Genomic DNA, 24,091 nt, shown 5'->3' with positions numbered 1-24,091 from the left:
CAGTTAAGGTTGATTGTAGTACTTTTGCAAAGTCAGAAAATGTTAACTCTGCCCCCTTGTGCATAACCAGTATTATACGGCTGCCTATAAATCTCCATATACGTTTCACTAAAAAGAAGGCCATGATGTAAAATAATGATGATGCCTTTCTCATTGGAAAATTCATCTCAATTTACCTGAGAGGCTCAAATCAGTATCACAAACAGGCAACTGCAGACATGTTCAATGTAAGCATTTTAAGCATATCCCTAGAGTTCTGATCAAAAGAGAAGAACAGAGAGAGAACCCTAACAAGAGACGTGCACACTTACATAATCCTATGGTTTCATAGGTCAGACAAAATAGAAAAGAAAAAAGGAATTCCCCCCTCTGAGTCCTTAGAGAATCTCTGGCCTCAAAAAGGGTGATCTACTCTGATTCCCGCTTTCTGGTCCTTCCACAGCCACTGTAAAGGCTTCCATGGTGGCTCAATCGCCTTCTTAAATTGTAACTCTGATCTTTCTTATGTAGGATGAAAACAGAGATGTAAAGTAACCACTTGACATAAACCAAGACATAGGCCTTGATATTGGCCAACATTTTATTTTGGAGGCATTGGCAAGGCAACTCCATTTAAATGTTATTTAAAAATTAAACTATTTATTAGCCACAGTATTGTCACTGATACCCAGGGTGCTGTAATGGATATAGTAAGGAATTAGGACTTAGAACTCCTGGGTTTGAATCCATACTTGGTCATGCTAACTCATTGGGTGGGGGAAGAACTGGTAAAACCATTCCTTAAATATCTCCCTGACATTCAACACCCTCTTAGGGTCACTATAAGTTGGTTCCAACTTGATGGCACATAATGCACATAAGGGAAACTATATAAGTCTTCATGGCAAATGGCTGCTGATTTAAAAGATGGTTGCATTCCTGGGTAAGCCTTCAAGTGCATGATGGGGCATACATACAGGAATGTGACCAGCACCTCATGAATGAGCCGTAATTTCTGTCAAAACAAACAAGATTTCCTTTACGCAAATATAAATGGGCAATAGGGTTCTGACCATTAAGTGTAAATCTATTTCTTAAGCTTAAATTGGAACTTACGCTGTTGCACTGGAGAAAGATCTAAGCAGCACCACTGGTAGTTACAAAGTTTCCCCTGCTGCCATTTCCACTGACTTCCTACCCAATGCTTCCTCACCTCTTTGCTGAAGGTGGCCAATGTTGAGAAGCAACAATTGCAGGTAGGCTCCCTGAACTCTCCTTCTTAAACAATCTGCCTTCCAGAAGAAGGAGAAAGAGGAAGACCCACATGTTCCAGCCTTGGTCACAGCTTTGGTGAACATGGGAAATCTTTCTGGGATGAGACAAGTGACTCAGAATTTGTAGGTGGGTTGGAGTCTTTGTTCATGGATGCAGCTCATCTTGGGGAGATGAGATTCTCAGGACAGATGTCTGAACTCTCACTGGATTTCCCCTTTGAACCCACATAGGGCATATGCCATGCCTCCCCACACAATAACTTCTGCCATGTCCCTACATGGAAGATCTTTCTCATTTTAGTTGTCCTGCTCTTGCAATCTTGATTCCATAGATTGTGGGATTGGGTTGGATTCGGGACATTGTAAACCCATTCCCCCCCCCAAAATTTTGACTTTCACTTGCTCAGCAAGATAATATATATGGAAAATTTAGCAAATTTTGTGCTTGTAACCACAACTGGTTGATTAAAATGAGGGTGTCTTCTGTCACTCTGTAATTGCATCCATATAAATAAAGTAGGGATTAAAGTTGATGACAGCACAGTCCTTTATATGTCTACCTCAAAAATTTCCTCAAACTTCAGTGAGGTGTACTCCCACGTAATGGTTATGCCATTGCAATCTAAATTAAGAAACCTTAGTTTGAAAAACCTTAGTAGAGTTATTAATGATAGGACTTTTTGAAGGTCATTAATTAATAGGATCGCCATGCATCAGAAAATACTTGATGGCACATAGCAATACCATTTAAGAAAAGTGAAGAGGCATTCTAATGCAGCCTAAATACAGGCATTTACGTAAGACTCCATTTATATGGTTTGAAAAATCCTAACAATGGGATCTTCTGCATGTCTACTCAGAAGTATTCCCACTATATCCAGTGGTATTTATTCCAAGGTATGATTCTATAGGTTTGCTCTATGGAGCAACTGCAGTCTTATGAACATTTTTTCTAGAAGTAAACTTCATTGAATACTGCATAGTTTCCTTCTCCAAATTCTAATGGGAAGATACTGACTAATGTTAGAGGATTGTTGAAAGAATCACTGCAACAATTTTTGTGAAACACTTTGTTCACACATTCAAAAAGTCCACAAGTTCAAAAAAATGCTCTGAAGATGTTAAACATTAGTATTATATTGGCAGAAGTAGTGATTTAAGATTGATTTAATTAGAGAAAGTCAAAACATATTATGATTAAATTACTTCTAACTCAATATTTTGACCCACTTAAGGAAGAGTTTGTGTACATAACAAGATTGTTGAACACCTTATGACACAGGGCTGAACTGGTGACCTATAGCCACTTTAAAAATCTGTGTGTTCTGTCAGTGGCATTAGATTTCATTTACACATGCAACCAGCCCCTTCATACATACAGGAACTAATGAGCAGGGTGCAGCAAAGTCTGTTAAAAGTAAAATATGTCCAGGAGTGGCTCAAATAGGAGGGCACCGCATCCCAAAATTAAACAGACAGTCCCCCTGCTCTATCACAAGTCACCTCAGAGCTGCAAAGATGAGGAAAGTTATGCTTATTGGTTTTTTTGAGGGGGGGATTACAACTGCCTGCATCCCCCAGCAAGCACAGCCAGTGACCAGTGGGGATTCTGGGAGTGGTGATCCAAAACAGCCTTAAACAATGCTGAATAAACACTGTTTACATTGCAAACAAGTTTCTCCTTCCTTTCAGCCAAGAGGCCATTTCCATAGACATGCACCAGAGATTTCATTTCTGTGGGGAATCACCAGATCATCACTGTGACTGCTTTTGACAGCTGAAGCTTTTATTTTCAAAACCATTGCTTACTTCTTTTACAATAATCAGTGTTCATTTTAACCTCGTCCCACACATTCTTTAATGTACTGAAGCTGAAGTTGATTTTTCATCAAATTGCGCACATTCGTCTATTGTGTTAGAATCAGAGGATACTAAGCAACTGCCTGTTCACTGGTCAATTAACTGATATGGTTTCTAAAATGTTGTTTACAATCAAGATCTCACTATAGGTACTTTTTAACATTAAAGGAAGAGTAAATAATTCTTCACAAAACCTAGTCGAACAGCAGGTTAAAATCCACCAAGCCTAATGTATTAAGTTTCCCTAGAGTACCTGGAATGACAGCCTCCATTTGGTTCAATACACCCAGTCATATCCCATCCCACTGTCCCTTAGATATACAAATAAATCTAGCAGGAAAAGATTGGTTAATCCGTCCTTCTTTCCTTCTCACTTCCTTAGCGTAAATCATTGACACTAACTGCCTTTTTCCCTAGGCATCTCCTGCCTGTATGAATTTCTGCCCATTGATTGAGGATGATAGCTGCTACCAGTCAAAGTCACCTGAAAATAATTAGCATAGGACCTAGCAAAATGCCCTTTTTGAATCCCTGTCTCTTGATCAACAGGGGAAACTCAATGGAATGTCAGGAAGGATGTAACGCTAGCTGGTGTCCTAGCTTGGAAGGGTATGATTTAAGATCAGTCTTGATGGTTAAGATTTGTTTCCTTGCTTCGCATTGTGCATACTCACTAATTTTCTTCTCCTACCCTATGTTATTTCTGATTTAATGAGGTTATATCAATTAGAATATTAAGCTACATCAATTTCTCCTTTATGTCTTCAGGGTTTAAAAGAGTCCTCCGAATTATGGAAACCATTTGACCCCCACATGTTATGCAAACTGTTCATGAAGGGAAGGGAAGAAAACCTAAGTACTGGCTAGTGGACATTTGGAGGTTGGCTGGTTATTTTCTCCAGAGGAATGCTACAACCTGCACTGATCTGCTTCCTTTATGAATAAGGAGCAATTCCAAGCAGATGGTGGTGGTAAAAAAAAAAGGTGGAGACATAAAGTAGGTGATTAAACTCCTCCTTTGGACAACTACCACTCCTTTTTCAAATTCCTTATTTTTTGCATGGCACCCCAAATAGATTCATATGCTCCATAGTCCCAGTGATTAAAAAAAATCCTTGCTCTTTAAAATTCACTTCATAGATGAAATTAACCAAAACTCGGTTGATTCATCTACAAATGATCAATCGAAAGGATTTAATTTATAGATTAAATCCTTTAAATCCTACATATGCCAACCCATTTTTGTAAACAAATGAGCATTCAGTGTGCAATACATTCTGAAATATCTTCAAAAAGTGGCTTGGACAAGGATGGGTGATGCCACTATGAATGAACTTGGACTGAAGTATCCAAAAACCTGGTTTGGTAAAAGTAAGTCAGTATAAATCACATGTTCACACTGTGTCTCAATTAAAGCCTATCTCAGCTGAAATATATGGTTTTAAATCATTTGGAAAACTACAAAATAAGAAGCATACTTTTAAAAAAAGATTGTATAAATCCATTCTCTGTCAAACTGATCATGCAAAAACAGTCAGAGGCATTGCCCAGTTCTGTTATTAAGACAACCTTGCAACAAGTGTTTTGGAAATTAACAGACCCCAGTCTTTTTAGGTATGAAAGTCTATCGCTATCTCACCCTTTCTCATCTTACCCTCTACTAAACTTAAAAATTGAATAATCATAACATCAGATGAAATGTAATAAATGGGACTTTCAAAATGAATGCAGCCAAGGGAATAAATAAATCTCACTGTTCTGTTCATAACTTGACTTAGTCTTAGACTGTCCTGGTAGATTATTTTGTGCATATAATTTGAAATTGATAGTTATATTAGATAATGCCCTTCTTTTCTTTAAAAAAAAAAGCATTCAGCTTGTCACGTTTAAAAAAAATCCACTTTTCTCTTAGTTGGGAACAGTTTTGTAGTGGGACATATTAAATACAGCAGTGGTAACTGAGGATGAAATTATTTCTTGCTTATAATAATATAAACATTTAAAAGTATATATAGATATGCTTTTACCTTCATCTCTTTTGCGTTTGTTGCTTTCAGCACTTGGGGATGTGATTCCCAGAATTCCACTAATGGAGTAGGAGGAGCCTGCTGAGTCTGTGCTTACAGAGGACACCTGTGTCACTGACCCCGTGGAAGCTGGAATTAGAAATCAATCAATGAGTGTGTGCAGGCGCAAATAGAAGGGGGAAAAATGCATTTATAGTAAGAGCTGCAATGACTGCGATCTCGAATATTTGTATTTAAACAGCACTATCTACAACACATCTCCAACAAAACTGGTTTGAAAGAGAGGAAAGGATTAAAATAGAGAGAGTTTAGGGTCTGGGAGCATTTGCTAAACACTTGGCTGTCATTTTCTGACATATTCTACAATGCTATTCTATATTACTGTCTATCCTGTTGCTTTATCTATTGTAACAGCTGAGTAAGTATGAAGTGTCATTATAACCATTGCAAAAATTTTATCCTGCTCCTCTTACCTATATGCATCCCTTACACTCATGTTTGGATCACATTTGACATGTTGCCTTTAAGATGGTTTCCCTGACCTTCTAATGCCTCCCAGCCACCCAAAGAGTTCCATTGAAAAATGCCCATTTTAAAACAGTCGAATACACCGTGGCTAAAAGTGTGATAGTAATATTACCCAAATATCTCTTGTCCTTCAAGAGGAAGGGACCTATTCATGAGATGGGTACCTCAATTCTACCAAATGGCAACGCTGGTTGTGTTCGGTACATTCAAGGGAGCTCTTCTGATTTCACAAGATTTCACAACAAAAGCTGCAACATGGGGGGGTTTCTTCCCCCTTGTCCTTTGGTGACACTGGGGTACTTTTTCTTATCAGTGCTGTCTATTTTTGGAAGCTGTGTTTCAAAGACCTTATTTCTAACCTCATTCAAATGGTTTTCACAACCGCCCGCAAGCACAGAAAAATGAACTGGATGAAATCTAGTGTTGCACAAACAACAGCAATCTCACACCAAAGAGCAAACTCTTCAGAAGGGAGTACAGTATCTTTTATGGGGCTACAGTAGAAGGGGTGTACCACTGAAAGAATGCAACCCTGCAAGCTAAGCTCAAGATTCCCCTAACTGAGTTTCAATTGATTCCCCAGTCGCATGTCAGATGCATAAGCCTCTTCCTAAAGTGTTTATTAGGTCCTCCAAACTCAGCAAAGAAGCTTTCAATGAGAAACTGGGGAGTGCAGTTGGGAAAATGGGAAGAGATAGATCTACTCTATCAATCACCTTCCACAGTTCCCCTCTGTAATTTATCTACAGTGCATTCAAATGAAGTGACTTTTCCACATGCGAAATTCATCGAAGACACTAAAATGTAACTGAAATCCTAGAGAGAGGGATATTTCAGACCAAGAGACAGAGGACTGTTTCCCTAGAGCCCTATCCATAAACTGGGATGCTTGGAACTGAAACAGGTCCAAACCAAACTTGATGTAGTGAAAATGGTGATCTAAAAACACCAGAAAAAAATCAATTTAACTTGGAGGAATGGTATAGAGAATTATGGGACATTGCAATTAACGATAAACTGACATGTGATATGAAAATAAGTAGAGGCCAAATGAAAAATAATGATTTTAAGAAAATATGGAATGTATTCTTAGAACATGTATTTCGGAGAGGGAGGGGGCATACACCGAGAGAAGAAACAATGAAATTTTGGAGTGAAAATGGATGGAAAGAAGTGTAATGCTAGTCCTGAAGGTGTTGGGTGCACAAGGGTAATTGGATGTTATTGTTTTGTTTTGTTTTGTATTTTATATAGGTTTTTTTCTGTAGTAGTAGGTTTATTTTTTAAAAAAATTAAAACACCAGATAGCCACTAGGAAAACAGGAAGATGCTTAGAAAATCCAAATAAAATTTAGTGGATCAATTTCAGAGGATTTTTGCAGAAGGAATATAAAAATATTCTGATAAAGAAAGAAAAAACAATTAAAATCAAGCTGGGATTTTCAATGGAAACCTGTCTCAACAGTCCAGCTAAGCCAATGTTCTCTCATTTCTCTCTTTGGGTTCAGCAGGCTTGCACCAGCTAGAATATGAGTAGAATATATTGCATGCATAGTCTGAGTTAACTGGGTGGATTTTAATCTAGGTTGTGCTACTATGTCAGAGACTTCGCCAGAAAAAGAGAGAGAGAGAGAGAGAGAGAGAGAGAGAGAGAGAATGATTTAAAGTCTGCCACTTTTCAATGACTGGAGTTAGATGGTATGCATCTGAATTAGTCAAAAGGTGGGAGGGAAGCAGAAAAAAGTTTTCAAAGTTTTGATACCTCTTCACTCAAAATTGCAAATGTACAAAGAAATATGGAAGGGTTGGTTGATAGAAGAAAAAAACGCATTCAAAACTACTTACTGACTAATGATGCAGAAAATGTTATGAATAACTATCCCTTTCTTGATTTATTACTTTAATTATCTGACATTCTATAGACCCCCATTAGTGGGATGATTTTTTGTTGGGGGGTGGTTAGATTTCAATTTTCTGTCTCACGGTGAAAGCTATTTATCATAATAATCAGTAAAATTCAAAACCTTTTAGCAGTATTTATAAAATTCATTTACCATGTTCAGCCCTTGGAGAATGACAAAGAAGGTGCATTAGTACGTGGGCTGAAGTGTTCTATGCAGAATTATCTGCCCATGGAGTGATTAAAAGTTCTTTAGAGTGAATTACATTATATATAATAAATATATATAATTTTTTTTCCTTAAAAGTATTTTTAAAAGTTCCCCTTACCTATGCTGTGACTGGAGGCTGGGACTTGCTGGTTGGGTGGTTGCTGTACCTTTGTCCGTATAATCCTAAATAATTGACAAATGAGTACTTACTATTAGATATACAACAGAAAACAAATTAGCTGAGGAGCATATTTAAGCATGAGTATAAAAGTGAATTGTTTCAATTTGTTACTATTTTATTTTCCAGACAAGAAATTGTGATTATTTGAAAAACTGGGCAACTAACAAAATCACATAAATGTGGTATTACCGTCACATAAAGAAACCTCAAACAAGCTAGGAAACACATGTCTTATTTAGAAACATTGGCAAAATTCACCTGGAATTCTTCACATTACAGTGGCGCCCCACAAGATGAATATAATTCGTTCCACAAGAATCGCTGTCTTGGAAAAAATTGTGAGGTTCCCTATGAGAAACTCGTAAGACAAATGAACTTTATGCATCTTGTGAGGCATCGGTCTCGGGGGGGGGGAGTCTTGCGAAGCATGGCCATAGAAGAAAGCGTCTTGCGAGGCACCATAGCAATCGCAAAAACCAATCGTCTTGCGGGTTTTTCATCCCACGAGGCGATGTGAGGCACCACTGTGTCTTATGAATGTCAAAATTCACAGAAGTTTAGGCATTCACTGAGCAAACAGACCAAAGCAAAGTATAGTATAACAATATCATATATGATCAATATGCAAAATGTCAATTCCAAAAAAATGTCAAGCAAGTTAGTTTCTCTTAAATCTCATTAACATTGCTCTTAAATCCCTTTAGGAATAATAATATTAGGGAGCTACAACTAATGAAGGAGGTGACAGGTTGGCAGAATATGTCCTGGAGCAGCCAAAACAGCTGTGATTGCTACAGAATGCTTTCTTATCTGTTGTCCTTCCACTCCACTCAATTCCATTAGCTGATCACAGCATATATAAAGTGTCCTACACAATAAAATCACTGTGAATGAAGGGTGTCTATCATTTTATTTAAATTGATACATTTATTTGGACTCAGTTCTGGTTTTAAAATATTTATTTACACCAGCACCTCCAAGAAATAAAATCTGCCCCATTTACACACTTTAGGCTTCAACATTTATGGTGGATCCTGGCATTGATTTAAAAAAAACAGGATTGATACACTGACTATGGAGTGATATTTCCTCAAAAAGCAGATAAATAAATGACATATTTACTGTATAGTATATAGGTCTGATTTATTATAATATATTAGCTGGCAACTTCTTGGCTGATTAATTCCTCTGTGTCTGGCCATATTCCCAGTTTTTGCCTGCTTACCATCCAATTTTGGGTTTTGTTTTGTTTGTTTGTTTTCCATGTTTGGAATGCTCACAAATAATGCCTCTGTCAATTTTTAAATACTTCCTTTTTTAACATTCCAGAATAGCAACTGAAAAATAATGACAATGCCAAATTGCTATATCTGCCTTCGCTTTCCACAATTTATCATCTGTAAAGTGAACAATGATTCTGATGTGACATACGTAGCTGTGCTTTGTTTGTACTCAAGAAACAAACATTATTTGACCAATTCTGTACTTTGACTTTTAATAGCTGAAAAACATTTTTTTTCTGCCTTTATACCCCATATACCCCAGGAAGTTTCCATATGGTGTTAGTAAAGGTAAAAAGTATCCAGTGCCAAAGGATCTCAACTACTGCATTTCTTTACAGGTCATTGAGTCTGTGCCTAGACTCAAAGAAGGCAAGACTGTAAGAAGGCAAGCCAAGAGGAGAAACGTGGCAGAAGGAGGAATTATGCTATGCATTCGCATTATGCATCATTTAGTTGATCTGTTCACACCTAATCCATAGGTACTGTATAAGTAATTACCCACATGAGGAAGAGACTGATTTCCATGAGGCACGGAGAGATCAGAAAATCAAACAAAAAGGTAGTGGTCACCCTTCTCATGGGTAGGAACTTACACAGATTTTAATTATTACTCCCCAATACGTTAAAATATGGTCAACAGCTGTGTATATAATTCTAAGAGACAGAAGATGAAGCAAAAAGATTGGGGGTGAGGCAAGGGGGGGAGAAGAGCAGAAGTCCTTTTTCCTTTAACTCACTAAGAAAATATGTAAAGTGGGGAAAAAACTGCTGGGAATTTCATATTGCAAAAGATGAGGCACTGTTTTGATATCTTCATCCACCTCTGTTTTGAAGCCTGCACTTACTAATACTCCCAGTTATCTCTAGTGACTTCTCACTGTAAGGTAGGATTTTTTGCACACACTAGTTGGAAGGAACCTCTGAAGATTGCACCTGCTCCACTGCCAGCGAGCAGGTTCATTTTTCATCAGCTACATTTTAGTGTGCAAATGACCTACATGATCTCCATTTGGCTGTGGAGTGGTAATGGGAGACTGCATGCTCATGGGAACCACAGATGAAAGTGCTTCTCCTAGCAACTCCCACAGGTTTGAAAACAGGGACGGTACCAAATCTTACACACAACACACGATTTAAGTCATGACTTGCCTGGCCTGTGTCCTAAAAAGTTTTACCTCTTTAATACTAATTTTGAGTCATTTGGAGATCAAATTTGAGAATATGCAGAATGCATTGTCTCCTTACTAAATATCCTTGAACAAGCTCACATTTGTATGGGACAGGCAGGGAGAACTGCTAATTTTAAAAAGAAGCCCTCCACACAAGTGGCTCTCTTTATATTTCAGGTTTTAAATGCATTTTATATACTGTACAAAAAAATTCGCTCTTGCTTGTTTCGTGATAGCAGAAAGTGTTGCCATATAGGTAAGAGTAGCACTAAAAGCAATACGAAAGCTTCCATATGGAATATAGCTTTCGTTGTTCTCAAAACGCTTTAGCCTCTGTTGGGGTCCTCTTTTTTCCTTTGACTAGGTTTCTTTTTTCTTTCTCCTTTTCCAGATTCATTAAAGCTTTACATAATAGGTCAAGGGGGCTGCCATGGATAGACTGGTAATACATACGAAGAACAGGTAAAGTTTGAAGCAAGGCCCTACAGACCTCTGCGTGCGGAAAGTCATTCAATTAAATGTGGAGTCGTGCTACTGAACACTTTTTGTTTACAGACATACATTTTCTATTCACATATTTACACTACCACTCCTTAAAACTGTGGATAGCAAACATGATGATCCCAACTGAATGTGAATCAGTATAATTAGGTTTTATTAGGCATCCACGTAACATCAAAGAATTTCCCTTACTAGGAAAGTGTGTATTTGGTGGAAGTGGCATAGACCTTAATTTGGTGCTTTATTTCTTCAAAGGTCTTTGAATTTGCCCTTCCCTTGAAATGAGAAAGCTATAGCTGCTCAGGAAGTAATAACAAAAGCATGCATTCTTCCCTCAATATCTTTACCTAGCGTCTTTTTGTCTGTACCCTATCATCCCAAAACTATAAACCATTTTATTCACAGGAGTTGAATTCAAGTTTACTTCTTATTCTGCAAACATTTCCTCCCCGCTCACTTCAGGAATTCTCTCTCTTCAGAGAATGTAAGCAGGGACCCAGCTGAGCCTGCACTGTGTTTTTATCAATTATTGGAGTCAAATCAAGACCCTGCTGTGAGCAGCTGACCTAGAGGAATGAATGGAAAGGGAAGAACAACTGGCTTTGAAGATCTCAGTACCAGACACATTACTTAGCAAACTTCATTAATTTCAGTAGGTTTTAACTTTCACACTGTGTATATAATTTAAGTGGTATTTTGAAACCAGAGCGAACATGTTGTCAGGAATTGCCCTATTTGTGCAGATGTAGACGAGGGGATGCTAACGTGACTTCAGTTTATTTCTATAGATCTAAAGGAACTATCAAAGTCCATTTCCCTACCTTTCACGAAGTTTTGTAAACTTTCTGTATATGTGAATAATAGATGAGATATTAAATTCTGTTAAAACCTTTCACATACATATACAGTTTTGTTAGCCAAGGTCTGCCTCTTGCATTGTATACCAATCAGTTTTGGGATTACTTGTCCCTCACTTAATTGCTGATTCTTTTAGGTATCAGGGAATAACTGTTAAAAACTAAGGAAGTAGCTAAACAAAAGCATATGCAGATTTGTGCCAGTACTTCCTGATGCTCTTCCACTGACCGAAGGATTCAACAGAAGCTACTCTTGTAGGGAGAGGGATGGAGGAGTTCCATCGAAGCCCCCTGTACTGGCACGTGAAATCCACCACCACCACCCCGAAATGTCCCCCTACACTCTGCAACAGTCATTTTCAGTGACAGGGACTGCACAAATGAAATTGCTGAAAACCATCTCCTTCCTCTGACAGAAGCGTCCACTGGTCACAAAGCACCGCAAACGGTGCTTCAGGTTAAAACCCAAGTTTCTTCTTGCACAATATTCTATCTTCAGCGTAGGTGAACCTCGCATCCCTGGAATACCCCAGGCAAGGCACAAAGATTATAGCCTTTCGCTGCTGCTTTTTCAGACTGTCTGGTAGACAATTCATTGTACACTTTCACCAAATATTTCACAAAGGAGATTTTTAAAATGAATGAATGAATGAATGAATGAATGAATGAATGAATGAATGAATAAATAAATAAATAAATAAATAAATAAATAAATAAATAAATAAATAAATAAATAAATAAATAAAGTGTATTTACTGTCACCCCCCGTAACCCTTGCCTTTCATCAACCTGAACTCCAGTGACAGAATTCTGCTGTTGAAACCAAACACTCCTCATAAGCTGCCTGTACAAGGAACCATATGAACCATAAGAACTTGTAGGTAACTATAAGGGTATATGAGGGACGCTGCAGGTTAAACCACAGAAGCCTCTGTGCTGCAAGGTCAGAAGACCTGCAGTCATAAGATCGAATCCACGTGACAGAGTGAGCCCCCGTTGCTTGTCCCAGCTCCTGCCAACCTAGCAGTTCGAAAGCATGCAAAATGCAAAATGTGAATAGATAAATAGGTACCACCACAGTGGTGCATTCCGTGTCTAGTCGCGCTGGCCACGTGACTACAGAAGATTGTCTTCGGACAAAATGCTAGCTCTATGGGTTGGAAACAGAAATGAGCACCACCCCCTAGAGTCAGACACAACTGGACAAATTGTCAAGGGAAACCTCTACCTAAAAGGGTATATAAATTTAATTTTAAAGAAAAATCTCTGTTTGCCATCTTGTTTTGTTATTGTTGTTTAGTCGTTGTGTCCAACTCTTCGTGACCCCATGGACCAGAGCACACCATGCCCTCCTGTCTTCCAGTGCCTCCCGGAGTTTGGTCAAAGTCATGATGGTCGCTTCGATGACTCTGTCCAACCATCTCATTCTCTGTTGTCCCCTTCACCTCTTGCCTTCACACTTTCCCAACATCAGGATCTTTTCTAAGGAGTCTTCTCATGAAATGGCCAAAGTATTGGAGCCTCAGCTTCAGTATCTGTCCTTCCAGTGAGCACTCAGGGTTGAATTCCTTCAGTATGGATAGGTTTGCTCTCCTTGCAGTCCAGGGGACTCTCAAGAGTCTCCTCCAGTCTCCAAATTCTTTGGCAGTCAGCCTTCTTTATGCTCCAGCTCTCACTTCCATATATCACTACTGGAAAAATCATAGCTTTGACTATGCGGACCTTTGTTAGCAAGGTGATCTCTCTGCTTTTTAAGATGCTGTCTAAGTTTGTCATCGCTTTCCTCCCAAGAAGCAGGCGTCTTTTAATTTCGTGGCTGCTGTCACCATCTGCAGTGATCATGGAGCCCAAGAAAGAAAAATCTGTCACCGCCTCTATATCTTCCCCTTCTGTTTGCCAGGAGGTGATGGGACCAGTGGCCATGATCTTTTTTTTTTTTTTATGTTGAGCTTCAGACCATTTTTCGCACTCTCCTCTTTCACTCTCATTACAAGGTTCCTTAATTCCTCCTCACTTTCTGCCACCAGAGTGGTATCATCTGCATATCGGAGGTTGTTGATATTTCTTCTGGCAATCTTAATAGTGGTTTGGGATTCGTCCAGTCCAGCCTTTCGCGTGATGTATTCTGCATATAAGTTAAATAAGCAAGTTAAATGAGTGCAATTGTATGGCAGTTGGAGCATTCTTTGGCAGTGCCCTTCTTTGGGATTGGGATGCAGACTGATCTGTTCCAATCCTCTGGCCACTGCTGAGTTTTCCAAACTTGCTGGCATATAGAGTGTAGCACCTTAAACAGTCATCTTTTAAGATTTTAAATAGTTCTACTGGAATGCCACCATCTCCACTGGCTTTGTTGTTAGTAGTGCTTTCTAAGGCCCACTTGATTTCACTCTCCAGGATGTCTGGCTCAAGGTCAGCAACTACACTATCTGGGTTGTCCGGGACATCCACATCTTTCTGGTATAATTCCTCTGTATATTCTTGCCAGCTCTTCTTGAAGTCTTCTGCTTCTGTTAGGTCCCTACCATTTTGGTCCTTTATCATGTCCATCTTTGCACAAAATGTTCTTTCAATAGCTCCAATTTTCTTGAACAGATCTCTGGTTTTTTCCCTTTCTATTATTTTCCTCTATATCTTTGCACTGTTCATTTAAGAAGGCCCTCTTGTCTCTCCTTGCTATTCTTTGGAAGTTTGCATTCCGTTTTCTGTAACTTTCCCTATCTCCCTTGCAGTTGGTTTCCCTTCTCTTCTCTGCTATTTGTAAGGCCTCATTGGACAGCCACTTTGCTTTCTTGCCTTTCCTTTTCTTTGGGATGGTTTTTGTTGCTGCCTCCTGTACAGTGTTATGAGCCTGCATCCAAAGTTCTTCAAGCACTCTGTCCACCAAATTGAGTTCCTTAAATCTGTTCTTCACTTCCACTGTGTATTCATAAGGTATTTGGTTTAAATTATGCCTAACTAGCCCAGTGGTTTTTCCTACTTTCTTTAGTTTAAGCTTGAATTTTGCTATAAGAAGCTGATGATCAGAGCCACAATCAGCTCTATTGTTCCTTTTATTTCTTGACTCCCTACCTAAGCATTCCAGTTGCCTATAATGAGAAGAACGTCTTTCTTTGGTGTCAGTTCTAGAAGGTGTTGTATGTCTTCATAGAATTGGTCAATTTCAGTCTCTTCAGCATCAGTGGTTGGTGCATAAACTTGGATTACTGTGATGTTGAAATGTCTGCCTTGGATTCGTACTGAAATCATTCTATCATTTTTGAGATTGTATCCCAGTATAGTTTTTTCCACTCTTTTGTTGACTATGAGGGCTACTCCATTTCTTCTACGGGCTTCTTGCCGACAATAGTAGATATGATTATCGTCTGAATGAATTTGTCCGTTCCCATCCATTTTAGTTCTCTGACGCCCAGGATGTCAATGTTTATTCTTGCCATTTCCTGTTTGACCACATCCAGCTTACCAAGGTTCATAGATCTTACATTCCAGGTTCCTATGCAGTATTTTTCTTTGCAGCATCGGACTTTCTTTTCACTTCCAGGTGCTTCCACAGCTGAGCGTTCTTTTTGCTTTCACCCAAACACTTAATTAGCTCTGGAGCTACTTGTCCTCCGCTCTCCCTCAGTAGCATGTTGGACACCTTCTGACCTGAGGAGCTCATCTTCCAGCGTCATATCTTTTAACCTTTTGTTTCTGTCCATGTAATTTTCTTAGCAAAGATACTGGAGTGGCTTGCCAGTTCCTGCTCCAGATGGATCGCATTTAGTCAGAACTATCCACTATGACCTGTCCGTCTTGGGTGTCCCTGCACAGCATAGCCCATAACTTCTCTGAATTACTCAAGCCCCTTCACCATGACAAGGCAGCAATCCGTGAAGGGGATTTTTTACTAATACTAATAATACTAATACTAATACTAATACTAATACTAATACTAATACTAATACTAATACTAATACTAATACTAATACTAATACTAATATACTTATACTAATCATCATCTTAGAAATAATATTTCACATTAGTCCTCCCTTTCTATTATTTCCTTTCAATACCTGACTGTAGGTTATCTAAATGTGATTCTGCAGCTAAACTTCTTGGAGAGAAGATTTGTATTTTCTTAACACTATTCTATAAAAAGAGGAGAAAGAGGAAGGAAGAGGAAGGAAGGGGAAGTATCAATGCATCAAAACTCCTTCTGTAAAATGATGACAAGCCAAAAGGCAGCAAGACTATTTAGTAGCCCAGGGAACTGGTTTATTAATTAGAGTACTGTATATTCTGTTACTAACCTCACTAAGGGCATAGCAATGGAGACATCAAATAAAATGTTACAGAGAAAATAAGGTTGTGGCAGCAATCTAATATGTACGTTTTGCTGGCAAAATCTAATCTTTCATGCCTCCCCCTTAACACTGCGTGTCAGTGAGGGGCATGCTCTTCCTCTGCTACTAAACTTAGAGTTTCCATCTCATGCTTTAGAGCAGTGGTCCCCAACCTTGGGCCTCCAGATGTTCTTGGACTACAACTCCCAGAAGCCTTCACCACCACCTCTGCTGGCCAGGATTTCTGGGAGTTGAAGTCCAAGAACATCTGGAGGCCCAAGGTTAGGGATCACCGCTTTAGAGTCTTTGGGACAGTCCCATCCATCCTGCGTCTTTTGTTAGCCACCTTTCCTCTCTCCTCCAATTTCTGCTCCCCAAAGACAGACATGTGGCGATGTAGCGCCACTATATACATATAAGAACAAAGCCACGAAATCTAAGTAAACGTTTTTTGTTTCCTTCCACCAAGAAGAATCCAGGCCGATCCCTTTTCCAAGGGATAGGATAAGACTGAGCAGATCTCGCCACATTTTTTCTTTGCACTAACAAGGGAATAAACAAATTCCCAGTCCGTCCAACATTTTCTAAAAAGCAGTCTCACGGAAATAAGTAAAACATACCTCCAATTAAGGGTGGTAGTAATCCAGGAAGCTAATTTTTAAAAATACTTAGTTGCTGCTTCAGCTAAAGTTGCAAAGCCCTCCAAAAGCAGTTCATTAGCATCACTAATATGAATCTAAAAAGCATTTCTTTACTTTTCTGTTTCTTAGTAATAACTGAAACAATCATGTTTTAGCTGTGTTTTAAAATAAGAAGCACTAAATTTCTCAGAGTGCTGCCTTGTGGAATGAAACACACCCTCCTCCTGTTCATCTCATTTTCCCCTCCTGAGTATAAAAGTAACTAAAAAGTTATAGTTATATCACAAAAAGAATTACACTATCCTTTGTTAAGTTACAATCTTAGACCTAAATTAGGTGCTGAGTTTCAATTTAATGACGATAACATGTCTAACTCTGATTTGGATTTAGGCCTTAATATCATTAATTCCTGAGGAAAGGAACTAATTACAAGTAATGTGTTGTCTATAGCCAATCACTTCCAAATCCTGAACATATATAGCATCAAGGATAAATACTTTGTAACACTATGCCCAAAATCCTTCTGTGTACCTCCATCTGTGCAACAGAAATTATAACAGCAGCAGCAGCACACGGCTGTTGATTAAATGCTACCTTTTGTGATTTTGGGTGTGCACAGCTTAGACACAATGCGGCTAAGTAACGTGCAACCCAAAATCACGAAAGGAAGTCTTTAATCGCCAGTAATCTGCCCCTGCTCGTGACATAATTTTCTTTATCCAGGCAGATGCTTCTCAACAGGATTTCAGCTTATTGCTAGTGACATAAATACTATTAATTATAGTATCATTGTGTAGCCATAGTCTTTGGACATCATAGGATATAAACCTACTTTTATAATTTAAAAAAACTAGTTCAGGGAGCCAGAAATACTTGAACTTCTGCCAGCTCTTCCACATGGACTTCAGTGGGACTGAAATTGGCATATATCCATGAACTTTCTCTTAATTGGGTTGTAGATCAAGCTGTTGTTTTAACTCTCACTTTTAGCCAAATATTTTTCAGAAATCTATATGCAATATGAAAAACTAGTACAGCTTCATTTAACTGGACATTTTGGAAGCATTTGTGCAGCCACAGATCCATAGTGTACATAGCAGTAGGAATATAAACCGTATGAATATATTAATGCATGTTAAAGTACTCTGGATTTGTGAATGACAGGCAGTCACCCCCACATTAGTACTGTTGGTTAACGCCTATGATTTCATTCTGTTTAGAAAACAGAATTCAACTAAACACTTGCTCTCAGTGCAAAATTAGTTTTAAATTAATTGTCCTATTGAGTTCAAAGGGACTTAAATGCACTTTACATTCTTCACATCACTATTACGCATGAAACTACTTCTGCAGCAAAATATCTAGCAAAACATGCTGTTAAACTGACATGTTTCTATACACTGGCCTTTAAAAATTATATACAGTATCTATTTATATATAACTTTCATATCTAAAATAATATTGCAAATTGATAATTGCAGCAGGTGATTCACAAAATGTTTAGATGTGGTTCTAATAGTATTTATATATTGAAATAGATGCATGCAATAATTTCTGCAACTCTTTCTTGTGTTATCTGTCACTAAAAGTGAAATTTTATTATTAGATATATTGGAAGCATTAAAATGAAACCAATAATATAGAGAAATATATTAATATTCCACTACTTGTTTGTTTTTGTGGATTTTCAAATTTGGACATATTTTCTATTCTGAAGGAAAAATACCAAAATATCATGAACTTTGATGCAAAATCCTGTTGGGAGAATATGAAAGGAAGTTGCATAACAGATGTACCATATAAAGGAATCTTCAGGAACAGCTCTGTGGTGGAGCCACATATGTCCCAAATTTCTATTTAGAATCACTGAGAATGTATCCCTCTGCAATGTTTATAAAAGGCAGTATTTTCATTTACAGTGAGGTAGACAAGGGTAGAGTCAGAATGTGACTCCAGACATAAATTATGGTTTACTTCTTCATTCTTAGCTCTTGTTATGAATATGGCTTGTGCCTCAGCAATTCGTATAATGATGGACAAAAGTTGCAATCTGCAAACCATCCGCCTTGGAGCAAAAAAAATGTGAGCTTGGATAGAACTTCCATGAAGTACATGGTTTGCTGGTCATAGGCAAATTGTCTTTGAAGTCTCCCATAAAATATGCACTTCTCTTTTGATGTGGTGGACTACAATTATTCACACTAGGTTAGTGATTGCTTCTTGAGGAAAGCAGTAATTGACACCCCATTCATAAGATGGCTGTTCATGCACTGGAGAAAAACAAATTATAAAACCTCCACAGTGCACCATCTGACTCCCAGGTATGCTGGGCTTCCAAAGTATTTTGCACAATTAATCATCCTGCTGCATACGATTTAATAAACACACTGTGCAGGTCAATAAATTGGAGAACATAACAGTTGCACTGCAAATTTTATCACACTTGTTTATAGTAGCAGATTCATTACTGGTTTGTCCAGTTCACTTTCAGTAAATCAATAAGAAAGACAAAAGATCTGTCTACAAAAACATGACCACTTGGTCATCCTAGACTAGGCCTTCCTCGTTTCCCAGTCCACATTCCTTCGTTTGGGCTTTGCCATACTCTGCACTAAATTACAAATACATTTTTCAGTTTTGCTACCAGCTGTCATATTTGAGAGTATTGGAGTCTATGAGAATAGACAGATGGAAATTCAGGACAAAAGACTGATTCTGCTGTGAGGATAACTATCCATATGCTGATCCTAAGAGGTTCCTTCTACTGTTCTCTATGCACTCAATATTATGTAAAAACCAGACCACAAAAATGAATTGTACACATATGAACAGCCTTGTGTCTAACCCAAAATAGTCCTGCTCCATTTCAGATTAAAATAACAAATGTATCTTTTGTACTGTCCAGAAGATCCTTACCTGTTAATTGAGCTAACGCTGGGCACTGTGTCGTTATCACATACTCTCTCTGCTAAAAGTCGGTCCCTGATTTCCCAGGCAAACATGGTGGGGTTTTGGCGTTTATATTCTGCAATTTTTTCTACTACTTTCGGTGTGGCGACCTTTGGTTTTGACCCCCCAATAACTCCAGGCTTAATGCTTCCAGTCTCATAATATCTAGGGTGGAATTCAGGATAGAAAAACAAATTTACAGTTAGTTCACTGAAATGCAGATTCAGTGGTTATGATCACAATTTACTCTAATAATGTGGACTTGCAGTAAAATACAAATCATGAAAAACAAGCCAAATAATTTAAGTTTCATAAAATTTAACTGGAGAGATGATAATATGTCCTTAATTTTTTCCTCAAATAAAAAAAGACATAAAATGCTTTTGTCGAAATCACACCTATTCATGCCCTATTTCTTTTTCAAAATTTGCTATTATTTTATATATTCTAAAACATAGCATTATTTTATGTATAATAATGTATTATTATCTGTGTGTTTTCCCTCACGGTAGAAATAAAATGCTTGGTGTTTAAAGGGCAACCTACAGTTGAAATATTAACTGAAAATGTGTGCTAGCAAAATAAAAAATAATAATAATAAAGGAAATTAAATTGGCAGCACCATTTTTATTTTTATTTTCCGCTGGTATTACTTGTGGTTTAAAAAAAAACGACTGAAGGCTTGCCATGTTTTTGCAACTAAATGGTAAAATAATATTTTGAAAAGATAAGTGCAGTTAAAACAATTTTTTCATTTCTAGTTGTAAAATACAACATGAGAATATTTTAATAACGTCTACTTTTAGAGCAAGTATTATTTCCTACTAAATGGAAATAATACCTCTTCTACTTTTCGAGCAGGTATTTTTTCCTACTAAGTAAGCCTAGCTTGGTTATTAACAAAGCCCATTCCTTAAGCCATTACAAATTGTTAACAAAAGTACATAGAGAATGTACCAAGCACATTTCTTATATAAGCACCAATAACATGAATACATTAGAGGAATATTTGGTAACAGGCACAGAAACCAGTGTCCAGCTATTATAAATTGGAAAAGATACAATCTGGATCTGTGGACCCGTTGGTGGCACAATGAAAAACCAGCAGAAAACCCAGTTATTTCTATACTTTCTTATAAAGCACAGTTCTAGCTGAGCAAAACCTCTATATCTAGTAATGTTAGAATTCTATGCTGTCAATCATTTTCCTACACAGAAGGCTCATACGCCCATGTAACAATAAAGTAAGAAGAATTTATGTTTTGTTCCTCATGTTAGGAAGGCACAACTAATTTTGGACTTGGCCTCTAACTATATTTCAGCGTCCATCACATTCATGAAATTACATAATCAATTTTTAACTGAAAATTTTGGAGGGGTGCTCTCTTTTTCTGGGTCACATGTTGTCATGGACTAAAAACCTTTGTTAATCAGAATGACGAGAGACTGAAAGGATATTCTAGAGACCTTAGACCAATTGTACTTTGCTGTTGATTTCAGTGGAATATAGCTTGCTCACAACTAGCATTCATTTTGCTCCTGTGAATTTTAAAGAAATGAGCTATAGTTGAATTCATGATTGTTTGAAAAATAATGGTGATGAAAAGGGGGGGGATCAACATTTTTTATGAGTTGCCTTTCTCTTCATGCCTTTTACACCCCCTCATGACTACAAGGGGGTTTGATACATATGCTGTATATAATAAAATAATTAATAAGTGTATATATGACAAAACAATGCTGATCACAATTCCAAATGTTTTCATTGACTGACTCTACCACTTAATCAGCTCCTCCTGAATCCCAGCCAATTTCAGTGGACGTACTTCCATTTAAGTCACTACATTCCTAAAAAAGCTAATGGAGCTATTGCACCTTTACCTGCTGACTAAGTAAGTCCATATCAACTCAGTACTTCACTGCTAACGCCACCAGTCAACATATTTATAGCGAGGGTTTAATTTTGCAATTTTAATATACATTTGTTGTTGTGCTCCATGTTCTTTTCACATCTTTTTGTGCCTCAGTAAAAGATTGTTGTAAAATTGTTACTATTAGTCCAGGCATTATGAGCCCCAAAGAGTGATCTCCTCATATAGATTCATCGTGCTCTAGATTTTTCACCATACTTCGCATCCCTTGTTGTGCTAAGTTCTTTATAAGAATATATAACCCTCTGAGACAGGTTAGCTTTATTATTCTCATATTGCAGATGAAGTGTGAGGGGCATAGAGTGAGAAAGAATAGCTTGCTTTAAGCTGATGAAATCACAACCGCAGTCAGATTTAAACCAGGACCTTGCTGGTTGAAATCATCCAGTATCAAAGTCATTGCCTTATTCTATCCAGCTCTGCTAACAGTGCAGAGGCTAAGCAAGTTTAGAGTGGATCTGCCTTGAGACCTTTACATTTTGAGAGTAACTCAAAAGAGCAGTCACATTTCTAAGAAATATAGGTAAACAGGATTCTGCATTAAACTCCCTTTTGGATGTCCAACAGTCTAGCAAAACAAGTGGATCTTATTATCCCAATTGCTGAACAATCTAATAAATAACATGGTTCTTATTTTCTTCTAATGCCACAATAATTAAGTTTCCAGATTTCCACATGAGACCAAGGAACAAGTAATAATTTCCTTTGTGCAATGAACAATCACCCTAACATAAAACTTCATCACAAAGAAACTATTTTCCTCACAATCTCTAACCTTGAACGGAACGCCCTCATCTCTAATCCATAACAGAGATGAAGGTAGTCAAATGACACTCGGACTTGTCCTGGGATCTATACTATATGACAGTAGAGGACCCCATCAACAGGAGTGTGCTTATTCATCGGTGCCAGGAGCTACATCGTCGTAGCTCAGCCACAAACAAGTGAATATGAAAACAATTTGTTATTGTTGGCGGCTTGGCATGATTCACAGTTGTCATTTTTATTTTGTATCAAGGTTTAATTTAAAATGTTATGAATTAAGGAATATGCCTTCTAAAAATGTAGAAGCAAGTTTATTTTATGTGAGTTCTCTTAATTGTTTTACACACGCATACACAGAGAGAGAAAGAATAAAAGAGGGACCACTCCAATTACTGGGACATTTTACCAACTGTAATTATTAGTTATGAAAATAATGAGCTATGAAATTCCAATTTATTGTTGACAACTTAAATGACAAAGCTCTGGAACTCAGTTCTTAGCTCCATAGTAATGCAAATATATCTTGTGACAAATCTATTCAGATACATTAAAATTGTTAGATATTCCCTCTTGTAGGTGAATGAATCACCTGTGCATTATATTCCCTGGAACTGATACCTTCTTAGGCAATCTTCATGTTGGCTCTGTGTCTGTGTATGTGTGAGAGAGCGAGTGCGTATGAAATGTCCAAAACGTCATTGTTGTATTCAATAAATAGCAATTACACCAAATTCCAGAAAAATCATACAACATTATAATGGCCTGATATAGGATCACAAATAAAGTTGAATTTGGGGGGGGGGGTGGAATCACTAATTGCCTGCTGGTGTTAATACTACTAACAGGGGTTTCCTTCAGTTTTCTATTTAGCTTCTTTTAGAAGATCAAATGCATTGTAGTGGTTAAGGCTGTACTCCCAAGACTGCTTACTCAACAATGTTCATCCCAAAAGCAGCTGAACATTTCCAGTATAAAGGAACTTTTAAGATTGTGGCTTGTCTTCTTCTCTACACATTACAGTATAAAACAAGGACTGATTCAATTTAGTCCATTAAATTGGAATTATATCAAATAGATGTTCAATAAAAAAAGATCCAGGTCTACTTTTATCTGTTTGCATTCTCTAAAGCCTGGCATTGACTCTCAGGATTTCACAATGGCATACAGAATAAGGCAGTACAGCAGATTTATGAACACAGGCCACAATGATGAACAAGAGTCAGAGCAAGATGGTTTGTTTTTTAATATAAATAGGAAAGGTTTTGCATTCATCGTTGTGTAGTTCAAGAATGAATGGTATCCTTATAGAAAGGAATTGCAGTTTACCAAAATTACTTTCTATCAGAGTTCTGTTCTAATTAGTGTAAAACCACACAGCTCCAGAAGAAACATTTTTAAAACATTAGTAACTAATATTGCACTTAGAATAATATTAGTTACTAATGTTTTAAAAGAAGAATTGTGAGTAGTTTTTTTAAGTGAATTTACAACCAGAAGATGTAGAAGTGAACATTTAAAATGTTTATATGCTGGGGGGGGGGTGGAATCTGTGGCACAAATGTAGTGATTCTATCCTATTTCATCCTATGAATTTACCCAGAAAGAAATTCTGCTTTTTTCCTGCAGAATTTACTTTCAAACAAAATGTTCATATTTCCTTGAGTTGTCTGTTTCCTCTCCCTCAGTCCCAAATACCTTTGGAATCCTCTA

General features: G+C 37.6%; 1 protein-coding gene across 4 annotated transcripts in view; it reads right to left on the bottom strand.

Moving 5' to 3' along the window:
* PAX5 (paired box 5) overlaps positions 1 to 24,091 on the bottom strand; it is a 304,245-nt gene that overhangs the window by 250,283 nt on the left and 29,871 nt on the right. For all 4 annotated transcript variants that reach the window (XM_020791379.3, XM_020791381.3, XM_020791380.3 and 1 more), the window contains exons 3-5: positions 19,653 to 19,850; positions 7,898 to 7,962; positions 5,141 to 5,269 (exon numbers count right to left, since the gene is read on the bottom strand). In XM_020791379.3, the coding sequence (XP_020647038.2) occupies positions 5,141 to 5,269; positions 7,898 to 7,962; positions 19,653 to 19,850 (392 nt within the window). The remainder of the gene's footprint in view (positions 1 to 5,140; positions 5,270 to 7,897; positions 7,963 to 19,652; positions 19,851 to 24,091) is intronic.

The sequence above is a fragment of the Pogona vitticeps genome, chromosome 2, assembly GCF_051106095.1.
Source record: "Pogona vitticeps strain Pit_001003342236 chromosome 2, PviZW2.1, whole genome shotgun sequence".
Lineage (NCBI taxonomy): Eukaryota > Metazoa > Chordata > Lepidosauria > Squamata > Agamidae > Pogona > Pogona vitticeps.
Note: the sequence above shows the minus strand (reverse complement) of the source record. Positions and strands in the feature narration are given on the sequence as shown.